Source organism: Chelonoidis abingdonii, chromosome 9 (assembly GCF_003597395.2).
Source record: "Chelonoidis abingdonii isolate Lonesome George chromosome 9, CheloAbing_2.0, whole genome shotgun sequence".
Classification (NCBI taxonomy): Eukaryota; Metazoa; Chordata; order Testudines; family Testudinidae; genus Chelonoidis; species Chelonoidis abingdonii.
Genome location: NC_133777.1, coordinates 53,046,373 through 53,067,740, shown reverse-complemented (window position 1 = coordinate 53,067,740; position 21,368 = coordinate 53,046,373). Strand labels below are relative to the sequence as shown.

At 40.2% G+C, this 21,368-nt stretch overlaps 1 protein-coding gene across 1 annotated transcript in view; it reads right to left on the bottom strand.

Annotated features, from left to right (window-relative positions):
* The window catches only part of VPS13C (vacuolar protein sorting 13 homolog C), a 211,599-nt gene that overhangs the window by 27,946 nt on the left and 162,285 nt on the right, over nt 1-21,368 (bottom strand). The window contains 12 exon segments of the mRNA XM_075069560.1: nt 2,530-2,605; nt 3,177-3,290; nt 3,825-3,906; nt 4,333-4,472; nt 9,089-9,202; nt 11,177-11,288; nt 11,963-12,032; nt 12,142-12,223; nt 13,969-14,109; nt 18,307-18,457; nt 19,298-19,533; nt 21,193-21,319. Of these exon segments, the coding sequence (XP_074925661.1) occupies nt 2,530-2,605; nt 3,177-3,290; nt 3,825-3,906; nt 4,333-4,472; nt 9,089-9,202; nt 11,177-11,288; nt 11,963-12,032; nt 12,142-12,223; nt 13,969-14,109; nt 18,307-18,457; nt 19,298-19,533; nt 21,193-21,319 (1,445 nt within the window).

The window sequence follows — 21,368 nt, the reverse complement described above, 5'->3', positions numbered from 1 at the left end:
TTATAGTTAGGAAGTATTTCATAATGTCCAGCCTAAATCTCCGTTGCTGCAGTTTAAGCGCTTTACTTCATGTCTCGTCCTTAGTGGTTAAGGAGAAGAATTTATCACCTTTCTTTTTATAACAACCTTTCACAAACCTATAACAACATTCTGTCTCTGCTGAGAGGGCTTTGATGGGGAACCTTCTCTCCTGAAGGTACTCAAAGTCCCCCCTTCAGTTTTCTCCAGACTAAACAAACCCAATTTTTTCAATCTTTCTTCAAGGTCATGTTTTCTAGACCTTATCATTTTCGCTGCTCCCCCCGGACTTTCTCCAATTTGTCGTCACCTTTCCCCAATTTTGGTGCCCAGAACTGGACAGAATACTCCAGTGCTGAGTAAAGTGGAAGAATCACTTCTTTGTCTTACAACAGTCCTGCTAATACATCCCAGAATGAAGTTTGCTCTTTTTGAAACTGTATTATATTGTTAACTCATTTAGTGTGTGATCCATTTTAATAAGCACTCTTTCCTAGGCAGTCATTTCCCATTCTGTATTTATGCAGCTGATTATTCCTTCATCATCATAGTACTTTTCATTTTCCTCGTTGAATTTCATCCTTTTTATTCCAGACTATTTCTCCAGTTTGTCAAGATGATTTTGAAATATAATCTTGTCCTCCAAAGCACTTGCAACCTCTCTGAGCTTGGTATCGTACACAAAATTGGCATTATCCAAATCATTTATGAAGATATTCAATAGAACCAGACTCAGGACAGATACTTATAGGACTTCACTTGATATATCTTTCTAGCTTGACTATGAACCATTGGTAACTACTCTGGACTACAGTTTTCCAACCAGTTGTGCACCCACCTTACAGTAGGCTCATCTAAGCTATACATCCCTGGTTTGTTTATGAGAAGGTCATGTGAGACAGTATTAAAAGCTCACTAAAGTCAAGATATACCACATCTACTGCTTCTCCCCCCATTACCAAGCTTGTTACCCTGTAAAAGAAGAATACAGTAACTCCCCACTTAACATCCTCTCGCTTAATGTTGTTTCAATCTTATGTCCCTGCTTAATTACAGAACATGCTCCATTTAAAGTTGTGCAATGCTTAACTATAACATCGTTTGGCTGTCTGCTTTGTCCACAGCTGGCAGCCCGCCCCCCAAGTGCCTCCTGCCCGCTGGCAGACCCAGCAGATCAGTGCCTTCCCCCTCCTCCCCTTGTCTCCTGCCCGCAGTGATCAGCTGGCTTGTGGCATTCGGGGGGGGCGGGGGGGAGCGCAGGAGTGAGGACTCCGCATACAGGCTCCCCGTCCCTCTCAAACGTAGCAAACCAGCTGATTGCCTTGGGCAGGAGGCAGCTGAGGGAGGGGGGGAGCCTGCGTGCCGAGTCCTTGCTCCTCCCCCACTCCCTCCTTCTCCCTGAACATCACAAGCCAGCTGATTGCTGTGGGCAGGAGGAAGGAGTGAGGATGGGGAGCACCTCCTCTCTACCTCCCCTGCCTCCTACCCATGGCAATCAGCTGACTTGCAGTGTTTGGGAGGCAGGGAAGGAAGGAGGAGCCTGCACGCCATGCCCTGGCTCCTCCCCTGTCCCTCCTGAATGCTGCAAGCCAGCTTATTGCCATGGGCAGGAGGCAGGGGAGGGAAGAGGGAGGAGTGAGGATGCGGCATGCGGAGTAAAGGGGGAGAGGGGAAGAAGAGTGGGTTAAGGGTAGGGGCTTGGCGGGAAGGGGTGTCGTGGGCGGGCTGAGGGATGAGCCCCCTGCTCCTGGTGCTTGGAGAGTAGGGGAAGCTGCCGCTGCTGCTGCACAATGTGCTTCTTCTAGCCTACAACACCTTCAGCCTCCTTTCCTGCCTCATTGTCTCCAATGCCAGTGGATTGTGCCTGTGTCGGGTGAGGCAGGGGCACCTTCCAACTATAGTGCTGTACTGTATGGCAAAAAAAATTTCCCTGGAACCTAACATTCATTCTTATGGGAAATTGGATTTGCTTAACATCGTTTCATTTAAAGTCGCATTTTTCAGGAACATAATTACAACATTAGGTGAGGCATTACTGTATTACGTTGGTTTGACAGGATTTATTCTTGACAAATCCATGTTGACTGCTACTTATCACCTTATTATCTTCTAGGTGATTATGAACAATTTGCTTGACTATTTGAGCCATTATCTTTCCATGTACCAAAGTTAAGCTGACTGGTCTATAATTTCCTGGGTTGCCCTTACCTCTTTTTTTTTTTTTTTTTTTTTTTTTTTTTAAAAACAGATAGGTACTGTATTTGCCCTTTCCCAGTCCTCTGTGATATCTCCCATTCTCCATGAGTTCTGAAAAATAATTGCTAATAGCTCAGAGATCTCTTCAGCCAGTGTTTTCTATCACAGCTTCTGCCATGATTCCCATATTAATGTTTTGAAAATGCTTCTCAACCAAATTAAAATAGCAAGATCTCTGCAAAGACATTTGGTCATACAGTATAAGAACTAGGTTAACAAGTACTTGAGTCAATGACAAAGGTACACGATACATACCTACTGTGTGACCAAGAAGACTCTTTACACCAATCACAAAGCCCTCAGCAAATTCTTCAGGTCCTTGAACAGCCCCCTTAAAGATGAAATTTACTACAAATTAAAATACAGAGAGAGAGAGAGAGAGAGAGAGAGAGAGAGAGAGAAACAATCCCCTCTCTTCATCCCACAAATCTTCAAGAATCAAAAGGCAACTACTGTGCATTGGAAAACATCTGTTCATTTAGGGTATGTCTACACTCTGGATAAATCCATATTACTGAGTTTCAGAGCCCAGGTCAGCTGATGGGGCTCACAAGGCTCAGGCTTCAGGGCTAAAAATAGCAGTGTAGACATTTGACTTTGGGCTAGAGCCCAAGCTCTGAACCCTCCCCCCTTGCAGGGTCTCAGAACCTAAGTTCCAGCCCAAGCCCAAAACATCTACACTACAATTTCATAGCCCCGAGCACAGCAAGACACAGCCAGCTAACCCGGGCCAACCACAGCCATCTCATGCATCTTCTATTGCGGTACAGACATACCCTTTAACAAGACATTTCTTCAAGTAGCAAGTGTCACAATTTCCCAATTCTTCATCAGGTTCAAAAATATTTTTAGCAACCTATAGCTAACTGACTAATACAGTGACCAAAAAGAAGAAATCATACCTGGAAAGGCTCATAGAAGAAAGCTTCAACACCTTCAGACAAACCTCTGATTAAGCCAAACGGATTTCCCAGGACATCTAAACCCAGCACAAGAACATACATCTGCTTCAAGAACTAGAAGAACAAAAAAAGTGGACATAGTACATAATCAGCTCTTGTTTAACACTACCCAAGTTAGAATTAAAATCTATATAACATAGCTTTTTAAATCTTTCAAGCACAAGTAAGATGGTATTAAAACAGTGGCTTAGAAGAAGTACTGTGTAATGCTATAGACCAGGATAAAAGCACTACATAGACACAGGAGTAAGTATACTCTGCTTGAGTGATTGTGAAAGGGTCTGGCTATGACAGAAGATGCAGCACATGTACAAGTAGCTCCATTAGAATGTCATGGTGGATGATGAGTCTAGTACTGTATTGACATAGGTGGGCAAAAGTAAAAGCAGGAACTGTTAAAACTGAAATCCATTTGAAGTAGAGGTAATTCAGGTTTAGATGCTTTGCCACAAGAATGACTATGAACAATGGATTTGTAAAACTAATCATTTATACTCAAACTTTTTCACAAAAGCTTCACATTCCAGGCAGGTATATTTATCCTAAAATATATATATTTAAAAAGTAGAATTCGCTGAATGAACTTACTTGTTCACTATAATGTGTAACAGCTCTCCTCATTAGCTCATCTCTCCTGTAAAACTGATACTTAATTTCAAAGAAAGCAAGTCTGAAAGACAAATAGCAACGTTTAATAGCTGGAAAAAAAAAATCTTTTATGGACTTGGTAACTAAAGATTAGCATTAGAGTATTTAAATTTATAAAGTTATTTAACTAACCTATACCTTCTATTGTGCATTATTCAGTAATGCAGCTAGAGCACTACTTTATACATTTGTAGGGATACCAAGAGATGCAGTGCCAGGGTTTAGAACAGTTAGATACCCTTCCTTTCCTATTCATCTCCTTCCTCCTGAGGAGTTCAAGTCCGCTTTTAAAAATAACACACACACTTTACATGCATGTCACCTTACTTGATTACAAGGCAATTAAATTAATTCTAAATGCTGAAGAACTGAAATACCTGCAAGAATTCACTAACTCTATTTACGAATTTAACAGTCAAAAATCTATTAGCCAGAAGCATCAGCTTACTTAAATATAAGATCATCCACATCAGTCAGAGTAGCCCCAATACTTTTCAATAGCAAGTTGACTGAATGAATAGCAATCATTTCTTTTTTGTCCTTATCTGATTCTTCTCCACCTGAACCCAAAGACAGACTCAAATGCAGCTACAAGACAAAAATATTTGTAAAGAATGAAATCAACAGGTATGTATAAAATCCAACCACCGTGTTTGTAAATTATTTACACTTGACTTTTTTTTTTTTAAAATTGCACTACTTTAACAGCTACACTTACAATGCTCTTAAAAAATAGTGATCAAGTTCCCTTAATAGTTCTTTTATTCACCCATGTGTAGAGCCATGCATGGATAAAAAATTTGGATCCGCATCTATCTGCAAGCTGCAAACATAGTTTGTGGATATCTGTGGATACCTGCAGATTTGCAGGGCTCTACCATGTGCACAGAGAACAGTAAAATGCAAACAAAATCCTCTGTTCATAAAAATCATGAGAACACCACCAAAGTTTATTCATAAGTCATGATGACATCAATCAAGTTCACTGACAGAAAAGAATGTGGAATATAAGTGACTCATTTGGGTCCTGATGGAAATTAGTATTGGCAAAAAAAAGGCTTGTATTTTAACTATCCTGAATTTAGTTAGCAAAAAAATACCTCTCTTTTTCCAACATTCTTCTCTGGAACGACACATTTCGCAGTGTTGGCAATACGTGATCTCAGTTTTGAATGTCTTCAGGCAAACAATGGTTACCTTTCATAACTGTTGTTCTTCAAGATGTGTTGCTTGTGTCCATTCCATTCTAGGGGTATCGGTGCCACATGCACAGTTGTCAGAAACGTTTGCCTTAGCAGTATCCATAGGGTTGTCTGTGGTGCCCCCTTGAGTGCCGTGCTCACGCGTCAGTCTATTAGGCATCACCAACCTTATGGCCTCTTAGTTCCTTCTTGCCGACAGCTCCGACAGAGATAGGAGGGTAATCGAATGGATGTGAACACCACATCTCAAAGAAAAACAGTTATGAAAGATAACCATTTTTTCTTCTTCAAGTGCTTGCTTGTGTCCATCCCATTCTAGTATTCTCTAGCAGTATCTACAGAGGTGGGCTCAGAGTTCACAGTTTCATGGCTTGCAGTACATTGCCCTACCAAAGGAAGCATCATCCCGGGCCTGCTGGGTCAGTGCATAGTGGAATGTAAACATATACATGGACAACCCGGTGGCCACCATGCAAATGCCCTGCATAGGTAACTGGCCTGCCAAAGTGGCCTGTGCTCGGGTCAAGTGGGCAGTGATAGCCGCTAGGGGCAACACCTTTGCTTGACTGTAACAGAAGCAAATACAGGCAGTGATCCAAGAAGCAATTGTTTGGGCAATTACTGAGTGTCCTTTCATCCTCTCAGCCACTGTGACGAACAATTGTGTAGATTTAAGTAAATGTCCTTGCTTGATTGAAATTGAGACACCACCTTGCGAAGAAAAGCCAGGTGTGGTCTCCGTTGTACCTTGTCCTTGTAGAAAACCGTATAAGGCGGCTCCAAAGTGAGCGCCCGAATCTCCAAGACTCGGCAGGCCAAAGTCACCGTGACCAGGAACGCAATCTTCCAGGACAAGAGGAGGAGAGAACAGGAAGCCAAAGGCTTGAAAGGGGACCCCATGAGCTATTACAGCACCAAGTTCAAGTCCCACGGAGGAACGGGGTCCCTGATGTGTGAGTAGAGGCACTAAAGGCCCTTGAGGAATCTGGTAGTCATGTCCTGGCCGAAGACCGACCTGCCCTTGAGCAGTGGATGGAACACCAAAATGGCTGCCAGGTGGGCCTTGATCGATCAAAGTGACAAACCCTGGAGCTTGAGATGCAGAAGGTATTCCAGAATGAGCTGCAATGATGCCCATCCAGACTGGACACCTTTTTCTGAAGTCCATAAAGTGAACAGCTTCCATTTGGCTAGGTAACTCGCCCTGGTAGTGGGCTTTCTACTTTCCAACGGGATCTGCTGAACATCCGCCGAGCACTGCTGTCCCACTCATGCAACCACGCAACAGCCAAGCCATCCGGTGCAGCGTTGCCAGGTTCGGTTGCAGAAGACTGCCATGATTTTGGGACAGCAAGTCCGGTCCGAGAGCCAGTTGCAACAGAGTTGCCACTGAAAGGTCCAGTAGTGTATTGTCCCAGTGCTGGCACAGCCAGGCCAATGCTATCAGGATCACCCTCGCTCCGTACTGCTTGATCTTCGTAAGAACCCTGGGGAGCAACAGCACTGGAGTCCCCGACTACAGGAGCAGAAAAGCATGCGACAGGGGCTCCCTGTCCAAGCCTCTCATCAAGCAAAAGACGTGTCAATTCCTAATCTGCCTAGATGTGAACAGGTCCACTTTGGGAGTTCTCCACTTGCAGAAGATGAAACTGACCACCTGGTGAAACGAGGATTCTGCTGAGGCAATCTGCCAAGGTGTTCTTGGCCCCTGGAAGATGCGTTGCAATGAGACGTATATTGTACTGCAGACTGAGGTCCAGAGCCTGAAGGTTTCTTGACAGAGGGCCATCGACCTGGCTCTGCCTTGCTTGTTTATATAGAACACCACAGCCTTGTTGTTCATAAGGACCTAAACTACTTTGTCCAGTATATTAGGTAGGAAGGCTTGGCAGGCCAGGCGTACCACCCTGAGTTCCCTATTGTTGATATGCAAGGAGTGATCATGACTGGACTAATGACCTTGCCAGCCAGGACTCTAACTTAACACTCCAAAGACCAGCTACCTACTATTGACTACATACAGATTAGGTAGAACAAAGGACTATGAAGAACCACTAATACTCCTGCTAAAGGCAAGATAAGGCACTCCAAGCATCACGAGCGGTAAGAAGGAACTGAGAGAGTGAAGGGTCGGCCAGCACTTAATATACTGATGCATGAGCGGAGTACTCAAGAGGGTACCACAGCCAACCCTACGGATAATGCTAAGGCAAACGTCTCTGACAACTGTGCACGTGGGTGTGCATACACCTAGAATGGAATCTACACGGGAAGAACTACCTGTTTAGCAAGTCGGGGGACTCTTCAAAATTTCTCTACCTTAGCAGGGAGCAGCACAACAGAGCGCCTTCTCTATCCATATTCATCCTCTCAGCTATGCTGAGAAACTGCTTACTGCATCAACCTTATCATGGGGTTTCTTAGCATCTCTCCTTCCTTACGTTTTGGTTTTGTTTCCCTGCCCCCCCAACTGCTCACCTTAGGTCAATTTCTGAGCCTTGCAACCATCCAGTTTTTTGGCATACTGGGACCTGCCACGCTAGTTGGTGGAAAGGAAAAACAGCCCTTCTTTCTCAAAATTACAGACCCTTAAGATAGAGCTCCAGAAGGCCAAAAAGCATAGCCATCTCCAATGAAATTCAATAGGTATATGAGCAAACTCCATAAGTAGTGCCAAAGAGTTAATGAAAGTACAGTCAGTCAAATCCCACCATTTTATGGTCGGGCCCCATGATATTTAGTGTTTTTTTTAAACTCTGTCCCGAAGTTATGTGATTGTTACAATCACTAGTTTAATTTGGGAGGGGGGAGAGAAGAGGAAGCACAACTGGAGTTTAGAATGTGACCCAAATACATCCTAAAAATTAAGAAATAAGGCCCAATAAGAAGAAATCAAGATCTTTTTTTTTAATATAACAATTTTTAAGTCATTTATACTTTGGGGGGTATGATACATGATTTTTGAATACTTGAGACTGCAATACTGTAAAACACAAAAAAGTGTAATTCTTTACAAAAATCATGGTTCCTCTAAGCCAGTGTTTCCCAAACTTGGGACATTGCTCGTGTAGGGAAAGCCTCTGGTGGGCCGGGCCGGTTTGTTTACCTGCCCCGTCTGCAGGTTTGGCCGATCGCAGCTCCCAGTGGCTGCAGTTCACCGCTCCAGGCCAATGGGAGCTGCTGGAAGTGGTGGCCAGTATATCCCTTGGCCCGTGCCGCTTCCAGCGGCTCCCATTGGCCTGGAGCAGCGAACCGCAGCCAGTGGGAGCCACGCTCGCCAAACCTGTGGATGGGGCAGGTAAACAAACCGGCCTGGCCTGCCAGGGGCTTTCCCTACACAAGCAGCATCCCAAGTTTGGGAAACACTGTTCTAAGCAATTAACTCATTACTGCAGAGGAAAAATACTACAGGTTGATGCAGAACTAGACTACAACCATTTGTGAGCTTTCTTCCCTTACTGTGACTGGAATAAAAAGGTAAACAAAAAGCAGTACTTGGTCCTGTTAGTGAAGGCAGGGGGCTGGACTCGACCTTTCGGGGTCCCTTTCAGGTCTCCATATATATTTTTAAATTTATTTTAAAAGAAATGAAAGAGAGGACATTAAGTATAACAAAAGATTAATGTTCTTTATTCAGATTGTTCACATCCGTTAAAAAGGTGAACATTTTCATCATATATGTTTGTATTTTTATATTCTCCCTAGTTTTGACATCCATATGACATTCATTATAGCTTTCTATTTAGACAGTTATTGTTACTAAATGCAGAAGGAACATAAATATTTGTTGATGATTCCTAGATCAACTGAGAAACATTTCCACCAAGTATTGAAAATCTGACAAGTCACAGATTCCTGGAGGGTCATATTACTGTAAACGAAAGGCTAGAAAATAGTTATTTAATCCGATTGATGTGAAAGGCTAGTTAAACATGATAAAGAAATTAGGAGATACTATTTAAAGGTTTTTGCTTCTCTGAAATATTTTCCTCTACAACATACCTTAATTGGAGAAATATGGAAGTGCTCAAAGAAACTGAGGGTTGACATATCAGTCAAGGAAGATTCCATCAATTCAGCATTAAGAGCATCTACATCTTGCTGAATTAACTTTGTCTGTTTGTAAAAAAGAACATTTTTAAATCAAAACTGTGGTTTCCTCAATGCCAGCCTGAATTCAAAATGTGGGGGAGGGAAGCTATGGGATCAAAGAAAGGTAAAAATAAAATTACACAATTGCTTAGATAGCTGTAGCAGATGTCCTCCAAATACACAAGTACAGTACATTAAATATCCATCATATACTAAATTGTGATAACTATGCCCATTCCTTCATTATTCAAAGGAGGACAAACTAATACTTTCTAGATGACCTATTACTCCCGTTTTTCTTTTGATGGGTAAAGTTTCTTTGTTTGATGACAAATGCAACTTTTCAAGTTTATTCTATCTCACTCAAGATTTTTCTGTTTTGATTTTTCAGTCATTCTTTAGTTTTTTATTACTTTATTCATTGAGATGGAGTGCTGAGTACTACAAATCAAACACTTATGATTTCCATGAAGTTCACCTAAAGCTTTTTTCCCCCCTCAATTAGAGAGGGCCTTCAGTTCCACCTCGAAATAAGAAAGTTTATGGGTTTGAACATTTCATTTCAAGAAAAAACAGTTTGTAGGAACTACTCTCACACAGAAATTATGGGTGATCTTTTTATTTCTGAAGGTGTATAGATAATAAAAAAAATGCTTCTGTCTTACACTGCACAACTAGCACCTGCTGCTCCCTTAGGAAGAAATGGAATGAGTATGCATACTTTACAGCAAAATGATGGGGGCTAAATTAGTGGCTACCACTCAAGAGAGAGATCTTGGTGCAATTTGGATAGTTCTCCGAAAACATCTATTCAATGTCCAGCAGCAGTCAAAAAAGCTAACAGAATGTTGGGAATCATTAAGAAAGGGATAGATAAGACAGAAAATATCATATTGCCTCTATATAAATCCACGGTACACCTACATCTTGAATACTGTTTGTAGATGTGGTCGCCCCATCTCAAAAGAGATATAGTGGAATTGGAAAAGGTTCAGAAAAGGGCAACAAAAATTATTAGGGGTATGGAATAGCTTCTGTATGGAGAGAGATAAATCAGATTGGGACTTTTCAGCTTCGAAAAAAGAGACGACTAAGGGGGGAAATGATAGTGGTCTATAAAATCATGACTGGTGTGGAGAAAGTAAATAAAGAAGTGTTATTTATTCATTCTCATAGCACAAGAACTAGGGGTCACCAAATGAAATTAAAAGGCAGCAGGTTTAAAATAAACAAACGGAAGTATTTCTTAACACAATGCAGTCAACCTGTGGAATTCCTTGCCAGAGGATATTGTGAAGGCCAAAACAATAAGAGGGTTTAAAAAAGAACTAGATTAATTGGTGGAGGATAGATCCATCAATGGTTATGAGCCAAGATCGGCATGTATCTTGTCCCTAGCCTGTTTGCTACAAGCTGGGAATGGGTGACAGGGGATGGATCACTTGGTTACCTATTCTGTTCATTCCCTCTGGGGCACCTGGCATTGGCCACTGTCAGAAGACAGGATACTGGGCTAGATGGACCTTTGGTGTGACCCAGTATGGCCATTCTTATGTTCAATCTGACAGTCAATTAAAATGGGAACTATTAACAGCTTCAATTAAAGATACTCTATATGTAAGTTAACTGTGCATTTTTTCATTAGCTCTGGAAAATAACTGTATGTATCCTACTGCAATCTTGACCCCCAACACCTTGTAGCCATGAGATCCACAGGTTGAATACGGATTGTGCAAACAAGCGTTTTAACATTTCTTATGAATAGTAGTTACCCAAACACTGATTAGGAGCCTGTACAAACTAATAGAGGATCCAATTCTATACTTCAGTTTGAGAATATATATTTTTCCCCAACTGTCTGAGCATTCGACTTGCAGTCATTTTACAGTTTGGAAGATGCTTTCCATTTGTTTTAAATTTTGAAAATTTCTAATTCACATGGTAATAAATCAAACCTGCTTTAGCAAAATGAATACTTTTTTCCTAAACACACATTACCCTTTGCCTTTCAGCTTCTGGATCGGTAGATGGGGTGAAAAGCCCAATAAGTGCTCCTAGAAACCCCTGATCCAATTTCAATGCCATCTCCTGGATAAGAACCATGAAATATCTGAGAAAAAATAAAAGGAAAAATATGGTGACTGACTTTTTCATACTTACAATCACAGATCATCTTATAGATACAGATTTAAATTAACAACCACATGCTGGGTATTAAGTTTTCAAGCTCATAACAATATTTTAATGCTCTGGTTAGAGTATTAAAAGCATCAGTTTATAGTTGGTGGGGCCTAATAGAAAGACATCCGAAGAGATCTGCTATTAATGATAGGATGCAATTCAACAAAGAAAAGGCACAATACATTAATAATCTAATCTATTTAGGGTTTATCCTAATAACTAACTGGTATTTCATACATTACAATACAATTGCTTCATGAAATACATTCTGAGAAAGTAGTAATGGTCATGGGATAAGTGGCTTCAGACCCTTTAACCCTCATTCTGACGACGGTAGAACTCCCATGTAAACTGCCCATTTACCTGGGTGGTCGTCATGATTTGTCAGCTTCCGGGGTGGAGGGGACTGCGTTTACAACACAAATGTTCTCTGAATGTGTTTAAGTATCTAATCAAACTGGCTTATGCTGAGACTTGTTTTAGTACTTGGGTTGGAAGACTTGGTACGCTAATTGCATCTTAGCATACAATGGTACAGGCTCAAAGTATTACCTCCACGGATATTCACATTTCTAAAGCAAGGTATAATATGCTTTTACTTACTTGAACTGCAGTACTTTACTGTACTCATTGAATCTAGTGATGATGCTGATATCTATGAATGGTTTTGGCTCTAATAAAAAATGTACAAATTAGTTTCATAATGGATTCCATTTTGCAGTTAAATCAAAATATTTAATGTCACAGCGAACTAATTTTAGATTACTCTTGCATTTACTTACCTGAATCCAAAGCTATTGACTTGGGAGGGGCTACAGGGTGAAACACAACTGGGAACATTGGACCTGGTAACTGGTTATCAACCTGAAACAAAGTCATATCAGATGAGCAGTATTTTAGTGAGAGTAAGATTTATAAAGGATTCCTTGGCTTCAGGTGGCTTAAGCAGCTTAGTTATAACACGATGTTTTGGAGTAAAAGTTGTCATTTGCTATCTTATTTTGTGTTTACCCTGATATCTGAAGCCTTGCCAGCACCTGTTTATCCAGAACAGTTAGGACCACCAGAATAACAGTTATGATTGGAAGTGTGCAAATAAGCTTTCAAATTTCAGCACAGGGTACTATTAAAAACACTCTTGACTGTTTGTTGCTGTTTTATATTTTAAATAGTGAGGGGCCATATCTTGCAGTCTTACAAGCCAGGCTCCCACTAAAATCAACTCCCGTTTATTTCAAAGGGATTAAAAAAATTTTTTACAGGATTTGGCTCAAATCAAATAAGATGATCTCTGTAAACTCCACTTTCAACAGCCTAGTCATGTGTCCCATTCCGTACGTAAGTGTTATGTTATGATTTGAGACTCCAACTAAATGTGGCATACAGTGAATACTTTGTACCATACTGTATTAATCCTCCAAGTACTAAGTGTTGATGCGAACACTAAGCTATAAATGAGCGAAGTGATATAAGAAGCTAATACAGCTTGGTAGACAGATAAAGACTGTTTAATTTCTTAAAATTTCTCAGATGGACTGAACTGTTTAGGTTTGTAAGGTTTTTATACAATTAGGCAAATAAAAAGAAATGGAATATAGAAACACTTTCAGTTGTGGCCTTGAGTCAAGCAACAGTTACAGTCCCAGGATTTGAAAAGAAGCATCCAGTTATGAGGAACAAAGCTGGTTATTTAAAGAAAGGTTCTTTGCAGAAGTATTCATACCGGAATACCACAAGTTTTCTTCCTCCACAAACTCCTATTTCTCATTCTTTAAGAACGTATTATCTACCCTTCAGAGAATACTTTTAGCAAATAGTCTCCCTTTCTTCTTTTGACTGAAGAACATCAGAATCTCCTAAACTTGTATGAAATCAGAATCTACAAGGTCAAATGTAACAGCTTTATTTTCACTTTAACAGCACTTGAGAAGATTTACCTTTGGTGCTGAACTCATGGCAGTGCATGAATGAGTATGCAATTACAGGGAGTGGCGAAGGGGAGGCCCAGAAGCTCAAGTTTTACAATGGAAATGTTCTAACTGTACAAGTATTGCTTCAGACTTCCAATGTACTGAAGAATCAAACCTTCCAACTATTACTACCAAGAATAGCAATTTCTATTCTGACTACTCACAGTAGTAAACACCATGCCAGGTAATTCTTGTAAGATTGGACTCAGAACCTCTAGGTACAGCACAGAGGATAAGGGACATCTCATAACTAAATACAAAATACTCAACTTAAATGCTGAAACAATGTTTATAATTCTTTTCTCTGCAACAACAAGATTTCCATCATGACCTCAATTATAACATCTACCACTCTTCTTTATTCTGCCCTATAGATTCCTTATCAGCACCAACTGTGAAATTCTGGGACACAGTAAAGTCTTGTAGCATATCTTTAAGGTTATCTAAACTATACTCTGATGAAGCAAAGCTAACCGTGAGGTCCAGATCAAAGGATTACTCACCAAATATACCATGTCGCTCCTTCTTATTTTACCACAAGAGGACTGTCAGCTTCAGACGATCTCACCTGCTGTGGAATTGATCTCAACACTTACTAGCAATGCCTGTTCAGCCTACAGTGAATAATAAAAATGATACCTGAAGCCAATTCAGCTGTGCCCGTAAGCTTCTTTGGTGAGGAGACTGTTTGAACTCAATATGAATGCCCGATAGGAAGTTTCGTCGAATACTGCATTTGATTGGGAGGCGCATTTTCATTGGCACCTTACAAAAATTCACCTTGAAACAAATAATACATTTTAGCTCCATTTGGCTAATATTATTGCTCTTAGATTTCATTAAAATGTCCTTGACTAGACACTAATATTAAAAAAATTGAATTTCCAGAACTTTCTCCCTGTTGCATAATAGAATGGTTATTGAACTGGACGTACACAAGCCAACACTAATTTTTTCTTTTTCTTATAAACAAGGAAAGAAAACCAAATGTTACTTTGTTACATTTGATGCATATCTTTAGTTTGTTGAATGGAGAAGTTAGGAGCAATCTTATCACAATTTAAGGTATCATTAACATTTTTAGTCAACAGAATTCAAGATAACTAGGAGTCTGGTGGCACCTTAAAAGACTAACACATTTATTTGGGCATAAGCTTTCGTGGGTAAAAAAACCCACTTCAGATGCATGGAGTGACTTGCCCAGGTGACTCCAAATCTCCATCTTGTAGAGGGGATTCTACACAGGGGGAAGGAGGGTTTTCCACCCACAAGAGAGAAGCTATATAAAGCCCTGGGAGACCCCTCCATTTCATCTTCAGCTGGCTCAAGAGGTAGCCTCTCCCCCCCAAAGGATACTTGAAAGAAATTGGAACAAAGGACACTAACCACAGGGATGTGAGTGATTGCTGGATCCAGACTAGAAGGAGGCTAGTCTGTAAAAAGCTTACTGGAACATCTGAGCGTGAGATTTCATCTGTAATCACTTTCTTACTGTATTAGGCTTAGACTTGCGTGTTTTATTTTATTTTGCTTGGTAATTCACTTTGTTCTGTCTTATTACTTGGAACCACTGAAATCCTACTTTCTGGATTTAACAAAATCACTTTTTACTTTCAGTAAATCCCCACTTAACATCCTCTCACTTAACTTTGTTTCGATCTTACATCCCTGCTCAAATCACAGAACATACTCCATTTAAAGTTGTGCAATGCTTTGCTATAACATCATTTGGCTGCCTGCTTTGTCCACAGCTGGCAGCCCCCCCGCCAATCAGCTCCCCTATACTCCCCACCAACAGTGCCTCCCACCCGCTAGCAGACCCCCACGGATCAGTGCCTTCCCCCTCGTGCTCGTGGCAATGAGCTGGTTTGCTGTGTTCAGGAGGGAGAGGGGAGGAGTGAGGACTTGGCGCGCAGGCTCCCTTTCTCTCCCCCTCCTCTCAAACACCGCAAACCAGCGATTGCCTAGGGCAGGGGAGAGAGGGTGGGGAGTCTGCACGCTGACTCCTCGCTCCTCCCCCCTCCCCACCCCCTAAACATTGCAAGCTAGCTGAGTGCCACAGGCAGGAGGGAGAGGGGAGGAGCGAGGACGCAGAGCACCTCCCCCTTCCCTCCCACCTCCTGCCCACAGCAATCAGCTGGCTTGCGGTGTTCAGGAGGCAGGGGAGTGAGGGGGAGCCTGTGTGCCATGTCCTCGTTCCTCCCTGCTCCCTCCTGCCTACTGAACACTGCAAACCAGCTGATTGCCGTGGGCAGGAGATGGGAGGGAGGAGCGAGAACACGGTATGTGGAGTAAAGGGGTGGGGGGGGGAGAAGAGGCGGGTTAAGGGTAGGAGTTTGGGGGAAAGGGTGGCATGGGGGCAGGCCGAGGTTTGAGCCCCCGCCCCTGGTGCTTGCAGAGTAGGGGAAGCTGCCGTTGCTGCTGCTGCTGCTCGACATGCTTCTCCTAGCCTATAGCACCTTCAGCCTCCTTGCCTGCCTCATTGTCTCCAGTGCCAGAGGGCTGTGCCTGTGCGGGGTAAGGTGGGAGCACGTTCCAACTACAGTACTGTACTGTATGGCAAAAAAATTTTTTCCCTGGAACCTAACCCCTCCACCCCATTTACATTCTCTCTTATGGAAAATTGGATTTGCTTTACATTGTTTCACTTAAAATTGCATTTTTCAGGAATATAACTACAATGTTAAGTGAGGAGTTACTGTATTAATTAACCCAGAGTATGTATTAATATCTGGGAGCAGGGGGAGCAAACAGCTGTGCATCTCTATCAGTGTTATAGAGGGTGAAAAATATATGAGTTTATCCTGTATAAGCTTTATACTGGTTAAAACGGATTTATTTGGGGTTTGGACCCCATTGGAAGTTGGGTACCTAAGTGTTGGAGACAGGAACACTTCTTAAGCCGTTTTCAGTTAAGCCTGCAGCTTTTGGGGGACTTGGCTCAGACCTGAGTCTGTGTTTGTAGCAGGCAAGTGTGTCTGGCTCAAACCAGGCAAAGCACTGAAGTCCCAAGCTGGCAGGGAAAAGGGTCAGAAATAGTCTAGGCACATCAGGTGACAGTTCCCAAGGGGGTTTCTGTGATCCAGCTTGTCACAATATCGGTTATGCAGATATAATAATGCCTGCATCTGTAATTTTCACTCCATGCATCAGAAGAAGTGGGTTTTCTACCCACGAAAGCTTATGCCCCTATAAATCTGTTAGTCTTTAAGGTGCCACTGGACTCCTCACTGTTTTTGTGGATACAGACTAACACAGCTACCCCTCTGAGAATTAATGATATATGCATGCAAATGAAAATATTTTTTCCAGTGTGGAATTTTTGTACCACAAATCTATGTAACTTGGATAATATTCTGAAAAAATAATCAGTTTAATAAAAACCCTCCATCACTAACTCAAAAATGCTCAATCACAAGAAATTGTGTGCCCTATGTATCATTTAGTTCAAACACAATCATATTCAAAGCTACACAAACTTAAGGCCTATATAATTTATGGTACCTTTTTGGATACAAAATAGAAGCAAAGGTCAGATTGTTTATAATACTGTATATCGTAAAAGTTTTGTCTCTATTTTATTTAGCCTTATTAAGTACTTTAAGAGATTTTTTTCAACAATTCCAATACGCTTGGAATATGGAATGTAGGTGTTCTACAAAGGACTGGTTCTTTAGAAACATCTAAATCACAAGAGAGAAATGTTATAAACACCTGAAAAGCTGCATTTTTTTTTCTGAATCAACAATGTAAAAATGCGTCATTCTATTTTTATCCTCAGACCACTATGCATTAACAGCTATAATGCTATGTCCTCTACTTTTATCTGTGAATCTCTTTGAGGATGAAAATTCCACAAAATGAAACAGCTCCCATTTTTAAGTAAGAGGCGATAATGTACTAGTCAACATTTACATTCACCACTGTCCTAAAATAGATGGAATCCAATGACCACACTAAAGCAGTACATACCTATTTAGTAAAGCACTTAAGCAGATGTTTGGCTTTAGGCACCTATTTAAGTCCAGTTCACTGCAATGGTATTTCAGCATATATACAATGCTGAATTGAATGGAAGTGTGACTGATCTTATCTTTTTAAATATCAGGGGGTAGCCGTGTTAGTCTGTACCTGTAAAATGCGACAAAGTCCTGTGGCACCTTATAGACTAACAGACGTTTTGGAGCATGAGCTTTCATGGGTGAATACCCACTTCGTCAGATACTGTGTCTGATGAAGTGGGTACTGTGGCACCTTATAGACTAACAGACGTATTGGAGCATAAACTTTCGTGGGTTGCTTTTTACTTATCTTTTTAGTGGCTGCCATCTGATCTCTAATACTGCTACAGCCACAGAAGAATTTCTATTAGGAAAAGGTGTAGTGGCATAATTATTTTGAATTAGATATCCTGAGTTTATCAACCAAGTATGGTCTTGAATTCCAAAAGCCCAAGGTAAGTGAAACAGTGAATCATCATGAAGTCCAATGTGCTTATAAAGTTTCCAATTCCTGTGTCATAAAAGGGATGAGATGTGTTTTGGTGCTTCATAAAGAATATACATCAAATATAACTTCTGCATGGAAGAAACTTTAGACCAATTTAAACAAGCTTTCATAAAATATCCTGCAAGTTCTGAATTGTTTTAGTCTTACTGGATGCATCCTAGATGACATACAACTACTGCATAGTTGAAAATAGTGTCTGTCAGACAAATATCATCAACAGTAACACCGAGGAGTCCTTGTGGCTCCTTGTTGTTTTTGCTGATACAGACTAACATGGCTACCATCATCAACAATGTTTATTAAAGCTATCTGACAAATGTCAGATTGGGGACGATCTGTAACATACTTAAATGTACAATTGCATACACAGTTAAGGCATTTCCCAAATAAAGACTTTACATGTTGTGAAAACTATTATACAAATTTTTCTATGAAAATTGATTAAACACTGAACAGCAACAAATATACCTCAAAGTTGTTGTCTATTATAACCCAGCCCAGATCCTCCATGGCATTTGTGGAAAGGTATTTTTGATAGGCTTTTTCCAACAGGTTTATCCGCTTTTGATTAAATGGCTTCCATCTCTGCTTTGGTTTCAATTCCCAGACAACACCAGAACTACAAGAAAGTACATTAATGAAATTAGTACTTTTGAATAAAAATGCATTGAAGTAGAGTATACCAAATTTTCTAATGTTTATGAAGACACACAAAGCCTCGTCCCCATACTTCTGATGCTGATTTTCATTTATTTGTCAAAATTATGGTTCTCTCTTTATGCCGGCCAAGTCAATGACTGACGAAAGTGGAAATGAAATTTAGAAATGAAATTTATTTTTCTTGAATACAGATTTCTACAGTTACTATCACAACTAAGTGAAGACATAACCCAAATTACTGGTGTCCTTTTGTGGATACTTCTATGCATCTATCTTTTCAATTTTTTGATGAAAAAGGATATGATTTAGTACAAAGAATCAAGTTAATAGTAAAGTTATTTCTGAATTAGGAATAGGAAATTGAAGAAAAAACTGATTGTTATCATGCACACGAGTGTTTTCAAATTTAATTTGCTATTGTGAAAGCAACAGTTACTAAAATGCAGAGTGATAAATCAACTCAAAATGTACCTTGTGTTGTATTACAAAGCACGGTACTTCAACTAGTCACACAATAACTCCACTGTACTCAAATGATATAATAGGACGTGAAGTCCAGAAATAAATGTCCAATTAATTAGGGAACTGTGACAAAACAGGCATTTAAAATGTATATTCCCTTGATAGCTCTACAACAGCAGACAAAATGTAATTTTAAAAATTCAGCATATAATGCTAAAAAAGTCCTATTTTAGAAGCATAATCCACTTCAAAATGACAGTTGTCAAGTGTATTAAAGTATATGCCTAAACTACTCCGTGGTCCATTGAAAGGCAAACTTGCTTTCCAGCTGCAGTACCTAGTAATCCCTATGTAAGAGATTTCTTGTTTATTCTCATTGTTGACCAGAGAAAGTCCAAGACTATGAAGTGACAAGTTTATTTCTTGATCAGGTTGCTCCATCTCCTCTGCTTGCCGTGCTTTAGAAACTAATGCAACGTCATCTGTAAAAAGCAGTACTCTCTGGCGTCCATCCAGAAAGGATACCCAGTGTATTTGAATGTTTGAATTATAAGGAAATTGACCACATTCATCCTGAGTTGGAAAAAAGAAAGGTACTTTAATTGGTTGCATAAAAACACAAAGCAAGTAGCAAGCAACAGCGCCAATTAAGCAGAACAATTAGAATTTCTGAGTTATCTTATTATTGCCTTAAATCTGTTTTAGGATATTAATAGGAAGGTCTGTTCTGTTAGCAGGGTCTGCCTATACAAGCCATACTTTTTTTTTTTTTTTTTTTTTTTTTTTTAAGTATTTAGGGTCTTGTGCGTCATTAAGATGTTAAATAAGATATCCACTTTTTTAAAAGAAGCTAAGGGTAATCTCAAGAATTGAAGACCTTAGCAATACAATGAAGAGAGTTAAGAAAAATTAATCTCCTATTATACAGCACCTTAGTATAATTAACACAATATTAAATGGACAAATGTAGTGTTTAAATGTTATAGCATCCCCTTAATGTGTTAGAATTCTTCCAGGGTTAAGACAACTGTGAATGAAGGAGAACTGAGACAGCTATTTAGGCTTTTGAAATGTAACTTCAGAAGTGAGTATTAATGTAATACTCATGTAATGTACAATAATTAACGTAATGCTAACCATATGGTACGATGTGTGTTAATATACATTAAAACAGGTTTCAATAGTCAAAAGCTACAAGAAAGTAGCAATTTTCCAGTATGAAACAATGTTTACATTGTAAGGTACCTCAATTTAAAAAAACCAACCAACCATTACTAAAACTGAGCAAAGAAAAATAAATTCCACCTTGTAATAAAAATGTTCCTTTATTCCTCTGCCTGTCAATTACCAGTTATTTTCTATTTTCCTGTCCTGACTATGTGATCTAATCCCTTGCTCATGCAAAATTGTCCAGCCTTTTTTTTTTTTAATGAAGTGCTGTTTCTAGCAGGATGGATTTGCTTGATCTTTTCCTAGGTTTATGTCTTCACCTTGGTTTTGCTCCCCTTTCTTCCTGTTTCCTGTCCCAGCATTGTCTTTCCACCCTCTATCATAAATCATTTTTCTCTCCTACCTGCATGTTGTACATGCTGCTGAACACCGAAGTAGCTCACAGCGAGCAACTCCTGCAATGCAGTACTCTACTCAATGGACCTATTTCCTCTTAGTGAAGGGAAGGACGTCAGGGTTGTGATTTTCCCCAACCCAGAAAAAAAACACATATTATATTCTGGAAAATAACTGCAGGAAGTGCAGCTTTCACCTGCTGCAGTTCAAACAGGAATAATTAATTAGAGTGTACATTGTTCACTTTTGATACTGGTATAAGTGACCATCTTCACTTGCTGCACCACTTCCTCTTTCATCGTCTCTTCTCTTTAGAGGTGTATCAGCAAATACAGATTTCTAGTCCTGGCAGCAGTAACAATCTGCTCCTCTTATTCCTCATTTATACACAGCCTGCTCATTAGTCTGATTAATGTTTGTTTCAGATAAAGGAAATTGGGAGATCTGAGTTTTGCCCTACACACGAGGGCTTACAAGATTCTTCAACATACTCTCAAGTAGAAACAGCAACTACACAAAAGGTTTCCTATGTACAGAAACAAAAACCATGACCTAACAAAAGGTCTTGCATTTTAAATAACCATATCCGATCTCCAGTCTCTCAGTGAACTCATGATTGTAGTTTGTGTCACACCTTCCCTCTCCCAATTTTTTTTTTAAATGTACCTTAAGTAGATCATGTTCACCAACATTTTGTGCATATGTCCAAGTTAGTTTTCTTATTCCAGTGGGATCTGACCAGGCAAACAGTCGCACCTCCTTTGGTTTTAACTCCATCTCCTCCTGTAACCCACTGCAATAAAAATAAGCAGGTAAGTAACCCACTGAAACTCATGGCATAA